General features: G+C 42.8%; 1 protein-coding gene across 1 annotated transcript; it reads left to right on the top strand.

Moving 5' to 3' along the window:
- Window positions 1-517: 517 nt before the first annotated feature.
- LOC306942216 (nuclear pore complex protein Nup93-like) lies at window positions 518-2974 on the top strand (the record flags this gene model as incomplete). Its single annotated transcript, XM_079527994.1, has 1 exon — window positions 518-2974. The coding sequence occupies one exon, from the start codon at window positions 518-520 to the stop codon at window positions 2972-2974; it is 2457 nt and encodes an 818-aa protein (XP_079384120.1).
- Between the last annotated feature and the right edge of the window lie 5587 nt (window positions 2975-8561).

The following is an 8561-nucleotide window of genomic DNA, read 5'->3' as shown; positions in this document are numbered from 1 at the left end:
TAAACCTAATAATTCAATATTTCAAACGTTCTTTCAGAGAGAAGCTGAGATTTGACAGTTTGTAGCGGTCGACAGTACTTGCGCGCTAGTAGGCCATTTATGGCCTACTTGTGTGCAACAAGCAAGTAGGCACTCGACAGAGTGCAGTTCTAGTTCAAAATAAATTGCTACAAAACCTTTCAGCGATTCTGCACTAACCTTCACTTTTGTGTGCGCGTGTGTGTGTGTTTATATTTTCTGAAATATAATATTTAACTTAAATATGGAAGTATAGAATGGAAATATAGAATGGAAGTCAAAAGGGCTTGTAGCCTATCGACCTGGAACCTTGCCCACATTAAGTCACATCTATGTCATAGATGAGTGACATCACATGCTGATTTCCATTTTCTTTTAAGCTTCATCTTCATTTAAGTCGTTTTGCAAACCACATCTTTCATTCACCACGGTAATACAAGCTCTAAAGCCACACCATTCTTGGAATAAGGACAATACATCTGGACGATATACCAGAGTAATGGATGCTGATGGTTTTGAGGAGCTCCTGCAGCAGGCAGAGCAGCTGGCTGCAGAGACAGAAGCTGCATCTGAGCTCCCACGCGTGGAGCGGAACCTGAAGGAAATCCAGAAGGCCGGGGAGCGCCTTAGATCTCGAGATGCACTGACACACACCTCACAGGACGCGGCCGACATTAAAGCGTCCATACTTCTTGGTTCCAGAGGACTTGACATCTTTCACCTTTCTCAGAGGTTGGAGAGTCTGAGTGCTCCCACCACATTTGAGCCTCTGGAGCCAATCAAAGACACTGATATACAGGGTTTCTTGAAGAATGAGAGAGACAACGTCCTCCTGTCAGCCATCGAGGAGTCACGCCACAGGACATTCCAATTAGCCGAAGAGTACCATCGTGAATCAATGCTGGTCCAATGGGAACAGGTGAAGCAGGGAATGTTGCACACGTTGCGGGGAGCAGGAGAGGATGAGCTGGACTCCAGTCAGGAAGCTGAGCCCAGCTTTGTGAACGAGGTGGTGGGTCCAGGAAGGAGCTCCTTGGACTGTGTGGAGGTGGCTTACGCCCGACAGATCTACATCTTCAATGAGAAGATTGTGAACAGCCATGTCCAGCTTAATTTAGGAGAACTGTGTGCATCTGTAGCTGACAGTCTGGATGACAGGAATGTATCCGAGATGTGGTTGGCGGTGAAACAGATGACAGACGTGCTGCCAGCAAAAGACACCCTGAGAAGTCGCATGGCTGTTGACATGCAAATGAACTTTATACGCCAGGCACTCAGCTTCCTGGAGGACAGTTATAAGAACTACACCTTGACGATAGTGTATGGGAACCTCCACCAGGCCCAACTAGGAGGGGTGCCCGGAACGTACCAACTTGTCCGCAGCTTCCTCAATATTAAACTACCAGGACTCCTCCCGGGCATGGAGGATGGCGACGTAGAGGGCCATCCAGTGTGGGCTGTGATCTACTTCTGTATGCGCTGTGGAGACCTGAAGGCAGCCATGCAGGTGGTGAACAGAGCTCAACATCAGCTAGGAGAATTCAAGACCTGGTTCCAGGAGTACGTGAACAGCCCTGACAGATGCCTCTCCCCAGAGTCAGAGAACAAGCTTCGACTGAACTACCACAGAGTTCTGAGGAACAGCACTGACCCCTATAAGAGAGCCGTCTACTGTCTCATAGGGAAGTGTGACATCAGCAACAACCATGGAGAAGTGGCAGACAAGACTGAAAACTACTTGTGGCTGAAGTTAAACCAAGTGTGTTTTGATGATGATGCCAGCAGATCTCAGGACAGATTGACTCTGCCACAGCTCCAGAAACAACTGCTGGAGGATTACGGGGAGTCTCATTTCTCTGCCGCACAACTGCCCTTCCTGTATTTCCAGGTGCTCTTCCTGACAGTTCAGTTTGAGGCGGCCGTTGCCTTCCTGTTCCGGACGAGAAGGCTGCGGAGTCATGCCGTGCACGTGGCCTTGGTCCTGTACGAGCGCCGCCTGCTGCTCAAACCTTCTGGCCAGAGCGCTCAGCTACTGAGTCAAGAGGCTGGCGATCCGCCCATGGTGCGTCGCCTCAACTTCATCCGCTTGCTGATGCTATATATTCGCAAGTTTGAGTCCACAGATCCACGCGAAGCCCTGCAGTACTTCTACTTCCTACGCAATGAGAAGGACAGTCGGGGAGAGAACATGTTCATGCACTGTGTCAGTGAGCTCGTCATCGAGAGCGGAGAGTTTGACATGCTGCTGGGGAAGCTAGAAAAGGATGGCAGCAGAAAGCCTGGAGTGATAGATAAGTTCACCGGTGAAGACACCAGAGGCATCATCGGTAAAGTGGCTCTACAAGCAGAGAACAAAGGCTTGTTTGAGGAAGCTATTAAACTCTATGAGCTGGCCAAGAATCCAGACAAGGTTCTAGAGCTGATCAACCGGTTGTTGAGTCCGGTCATCGCCCAAGTCAACGCTCCTCAGTCTAATAGAGAGAGGCTGACAAACATGGCTGTGGCTATCTCAGAGAGGTATTGCTCTCAGGGCGTGTCAGGAGAGAGGTCTGTGGACAGCACGTTCCATCTGCTGCTGGAGCTGATGAGGTTCTTTGATCAATACCACGCAAAACAGCTCGACAAAGCCTATGGCGTGATGGAACATTTGAAGATTCTTCCACTCAGTCCGGACAGCGTGGAGGAAAGAGTGGTCGCCTTCAGGAACTTCAGTGATGAGTTGCGTCACAACCTGTCCGAGGTGCTGCTGGCCACCATGAATATCCTGTACACACAGTACAAGCGCCTGAAGAGAGCACCGTCGGGCACATCGGGCCGAGGGCAGAGGACCATAGAGGAGAGGGATGTTCTACGTAGCCAAGCCAGAGCCCTGATCACCTTCGCTGGAATGATCCCCTACAGAATGCCTGGAGACACCAACGCACGGCTGGTGCAGATGGAAGTGCTGATGAACTGAGAGAACACACACCTGCCAAGCTGCCTTTGGTTTTGCTTCAAGTCCAAACAGGCACGATAGATCCCACAATACACACACACACACACTTTCAAATAAATGTTTTCATTAAAAAAGCATATCTGTAATCAGATCAACTGTAATAATATTCTCATTATCAGGTTTTACATCTTAAAACAATCACACCCATGTGAAGTGAGGGGCGCTAATATATTAAAGTCTAACTCATGTTGATTAGGTGATGTAATGGTGATGTAAAACAAACGGTGCCAACACAAACATTAAGCGCCATTAACAATAAAGAGACAATATGATGTAATGAGGCACATTATGACGTAAGTTTTCCCTTCATTGTCAATGGCGTTTACAAAACAAACATTGAACTAAAGACAAACATTAAACCTGTGTATAGGAGGGGCTGGCGCAGCTTGGCGCCCCTCAAAAATATAATACTTAATAGGGTTGAGCAGTGATCCATTTTCTGTGGTAGTTGAAACTGTTTCCATCTATTACGTCATAAGAGGGGAAATAATTATGATATTTATAGGCTAAACAAATCTAGGCCTACTGAATCAAATACTAAAGATGGGATAATTAAGTGGAAATTGGGGACAATAATAATGATTTGCCTTGTGATATAGACTAATTGTGTAATTTGCGTATGGTAATAGCATAGTAAATAATCCCACTCACATGGCAGCTCAAAATAATTTGAACGTGTTCAGCGGTAAAATGATCACAGTGGTAGACAGTAGACACAGTTACAACACAAAGCCTCCAAGCCTTATTTTGTGTGTTGACTGTCCACCGTGTCCGGACTGTGAGCAGACGTGAAGTGCCACAGGTGGCCTGCATCCCAAGCTTGCAATGGGACACCGTGGTTTGCAAGTTGAACACGTTATGTTCACCTGACTTAGCCTACTTAACGTGAAACTCATTGCAAATAAGTCATTAATTTTGTTTTGTTTACCTTAAAGCACAGAATGACCACTTATAGTGGCTTAGAATCACACTACAATTTATTTTAACAGTGATTATAATGGAATATACTTTTTGAGGGGTGCTCCTATGCACTGCAGGTGTGTGTGTGTGTGTGTGTGTGTGTGTGTGTGTGTGTGTGTGTGTGTGTGTGTGTGTGTGTGTGTGTGTGTGTGTGTGTGTGTGTGTGTGTGTGTTTCGGAATGTGCTCAGCTGATTGGCTGAGCACGGAATGTGATGTCACTGATGTATGATGATGTGTGATGATAAGAGTGCCCCTCAATTCACACGAGTGTGATTTTTATATTGTATTACAACTATAATGCGAATTACAATACATGGCCAAAAGAAAAGGTCTGTGAGTAGGCCTAGTAACCAGGAGTTATGAAATATTATGATACTTGACCTTATTATTATATAATATCTTATCATTATAAATGCTGTGAGTATTATAAAGCATTATGATAATGAGTGCTTATAATTATAATTCTGCAGTGTTATAACTTATAACCATATTAGAGTAGCCTGCAACAGGGGTGCCCACACTTTATTGACTCGAGAGCTACTTTCAAAATGACCAGCTCAACAAGATATACCCACCAAAAAAATAATATTATGCCATTGCTGAAAATAGTTTAAGTATCTGAAGCGGCTTTGGAATAGCAGGGCTGGCGTGACATATAAAACAAACGCACTTGGAATGGGAAATAGAGTGGGAGAAATGGAATAGGTAGGGTTTTTTGTATATAACTTTGTAATGCTACCAACATTTTGTGCGCACAACACTCTCGACTTGAAAACAAAATATTGTGTTTGACCTGACAGACCCTTTTATTGTCAATCAATCAAGTCACCTTAATTCAAGTAGCAGATGCCCAAAACATATATTTTTAAATATTATTTATTATTTAGGGACATATCATGTGACATATCCTTTGTGATCTACTGGTAGATCGCGATTGTAGGCACCTCTGCCTACAATATATAAGTACTATGTTTATAATGCATATAGACACAGGCTTCATAGAAAGTGTTACCCAATGTTTTAGTAATTTAACTTGGCAATCAGTTTCATATGCCAGTAAGCACTAACTGGTATGGTCACAAATTACAATATTTTGTGAAAACAAGTGTCTGTGGCCTATTTATATAATTACAATAGTTATTATTCACATCACAATATTTGACTTCATATATGCCATATATATGCCACTAATACGTTGAAGCAACTTTGGAATTTGGGAAAGAACAGAGATTTTGAAAACATGTTTAATTTATATGCTAAATCATCAAATATATAGCTACACAATTTATGTTTGAAAAGGATTATGATTATATCGTGCCTATTCACTATTTCATGTGGTTCTTGATATTTGTACTGTATGTTCAGCCTACATGGCTTATTAGTCCTTCAACTGTCAACTAGAATCCAAATAAAACAAGAGCTGAAAAAGAGCTGATAGACATATTTGAAAACATTTAACACCTGAGGAAGTCCAATTTGTTCCTTCATGCCCTCTCCTTTTCTCCCACAATAAACTCCTCAGTGTGAATTTAACTCAGAGTGTACAAATAGAACCAACCTCACAAAAGGATTTTATTGTGTGTATAGAGGCTGTTGTGATGCACGGCTTACTCATCCAAATAAGGGGACAAATTACTTTAATTACAGAGTAATTGCAGAGTCTGGTGTTAATTAAATCTTTATCAGTTCAAGTAAGTGGATTGCTCCCATATGGAAACCATGCTGTGACGTGCTGTCTCGCTAGCCCCCCTCCTGTGCTGTGTGCCATCTACATTTCTCCGAGCTGCAGTCTTTAAAATACTGTCTCGTTCAGTCTCAATCTACCCTCAGTCCTTCTCTCCGTCACCCTATATGTGTCACTGCAATGTTTTGGATTAGTGTCATAGTGGAAATGGGATTGTTTAACCATCTCTGTCAGTAGCCAGCTGTTTCTCAAAAGAAAAAGGAAAAAGCAAACAAACAAACATCATAGGACATTTTTTTCTTGAGGCTCCTGTTTGACAAAACTGAATAGGCCTACAATATTGTATTGGTCTGAACTATAGGTGTACTGCTTCGCAAAGTTAACCATGGACCATGCGGTTCTGCATGTTGTCTCTTGTTCTCTTCAGAGCATTATGTGCACACAGTTGATTGTGTTATAACTGGCTCACATTTGTAACAAAGGGGAGACTCAGCTTGTTGTGAGGTGTAAACCAATACGATAAACACATTAACTGAAGCAACCTGGAGAGGGAGAGAATGGATGAGGTTAGGCACAGGTACCGTTATACACCAAGCTCAGGTGTGCCCCAATCTACCAGATGGTCCCTCAGGCTCCACCCTGCCAATCAGCCGCAGAGGCAACAACAACAAGCAGGGTACATTTTACATACCGTTAATAAAGTAGGCCTATTCAATCGATCAACCAAAGAGCAAGATGGCCACCATGTAAATATGGTCAATTTCAAAGGAAAGTGTTGTAATTGTTTTGCAGTATTTTCCTGCTACTTTCAGGGCTGGGCTGAACATTATGCTTTATTTGCGTTCAAACTATTCAAACTATGGAAATGTTGGCCCTAAAGGCAATGTTGACATGATAAACTGGGGCCACACAAATGGGGATATGATCACTCAAAATCGGTATCTTCCATTACTGAGTTGCTTACTGTCATTTTGTTTCCATAGTATCTTAAGCTGATCATGTTGTGGTTTATTATGAAAACCCAAGGCTTTAGTGTTTGATCTCAGAGGGTCTACACAACACTGTTTCCCAAACACTGGGACCCTTTATGGGTCCCTTTATTTTTTGTTTCCTAATCCTAACATTTGTTTTTTAATTATTATTTCAAAACACATGCCCAAAAAAGCAACCGTTTTCATGCATTAAAAACAAATTCAATGATTTTTCTTTACAATAATTTCATGAAGAAATAAAAGAAAAATCAAATTATGTAGTGGTGATTTGTTTTTTTACTATTTTCACTAGTTTGGGTCCCAGGGAGGCTTTTGGGTCACAGGCTAAAAGGTTTGGGAACCACTGGTCTACAATATATGAATCCCTGCTTGTGGCCAGTGTCACAGTCTGTGAGCAACTGTTTAGCAGTGAGGATATTTAGGCAGGATGAACGGTTGTAATATGGCTGGGAAGCAGATTCAAAGGGGCTTAACTGGATTACACCTCATTTCAAGGATGCTTAAGGTAAGATTAAAACAGATATGCGGTAAGTGAGGAAAATACATAATCAAATAGATCAAATTTAACCGAGTGGCCTCATAAGCCCCTTGCTCCTGCATGGCTGCACCACATGCATACTGTGAGCCACAACAGGGGGAAGAAAACACAGTTTTTACAGTATTCTGTTGTACATTTCAGCTGACCTCACCCATTTAGTTTTTATTAATTATTTGTATTGGTTCTCTTTTCATTTTGTATCGTCTCTATTTTCTAACCTATTCCAGCTGTCCTTTGCTCCACTCCTGTGCTGTAAAGCTATTTACTTTCTACCCATTCCCTCCATCCTACTCTGTGACCATTTTAAAACATCTCTTTTGTACATGATGTCACTGCTTAAAGCAAACATTAAAAGTCCATAGACTTGGCTGCCACATGACGTCACGAGTGGGGCCCTGTTGATTTTTAGGGGCTTGCTGATGTTTGGGGGAGCATGAATGAGACAAACTCTAAAAGTCTATAGATTTGGCTGCCACATGACGTTGTGTCTGAACGTCGGAGGGGCTAGCACCCCTCAAGAATTGCGAGGACCTCAAGAGAGCTACCTTTTAGGGCGGTAAAACATTATTGTAAGAATCTTTGTTTTGATGCAGGCTGCAGGCAGTGAAAGCCTGTACATATACACATGTAGAGTTGTGCTCTGTTGGACTGTCCCAAATCAATTCAGTATTAATGCCCTTTCTTATCACAAGCTGAACTGAAATCCCCTGAAAACACACATTGCTACACAAGTGTGTCCGAACACACAAGACCCATGGAGGCGTACAGTGGGCTACACACCATACACAATCGCACACCATGCTTACAATCTGCAAAGATAATGAATTTAATCCATTGAGACCTGGAATGCATCCATGTCACGTTAGCGTTTAACCACATTAACCATTAACCCATTTTGGGGCGGGAACCCGTTTTGGTGTTTTAAACATTGTTATAATTTAGCTATTGAAAAATAGCAGATCTACAAGCTCATAGCGCGCCACCGAGTGGCGCACTATGAACTTGTAGGTCTGCTATTTTTGAAAAATCGTTAAAATGTGCCTCAAATCTTTCCGAAAATTGTCATGATTTAGAAAACTTTTTATTTTTTATTTCCGACGTCAGGCCTGAATGGTTTAATACCACTGCCATTACAGACCTCTAATGTTTGCTAATAGCTTGGGGCCTCACCCATGTTATGTAATGTTTGCTAATAGCTTGGGGCCTCACCCATGCGGGTAATTCCTATCTATGGTTGGACAAGCTGTCAATAAAAAAGCCTTGCATTTTCTGCATGCATGCATGTGGTAGCCAGGGATGCTTGGAATGAGCTTAATCCACCAGGGCCTCTAATGATTTCCCTGTGCCTCTAATATGAGCTACAACATAGGCGC

Source organism: Electrona antarctica, assembly GCF_951216825.1.
Source record: "Electrona antarctica genome assembly, chromosome: 18".
NCBI classification, from domain to species: domain Eukaryota; kingdom Metazoa; phylum Chordata; class Actinopteri; order Myctophiformes; family Myctophidae; genus Electrona; species Electrona antarctica.
This window is presented reverse-complemented; position numbering and strand designations above follow the sequence as displayed.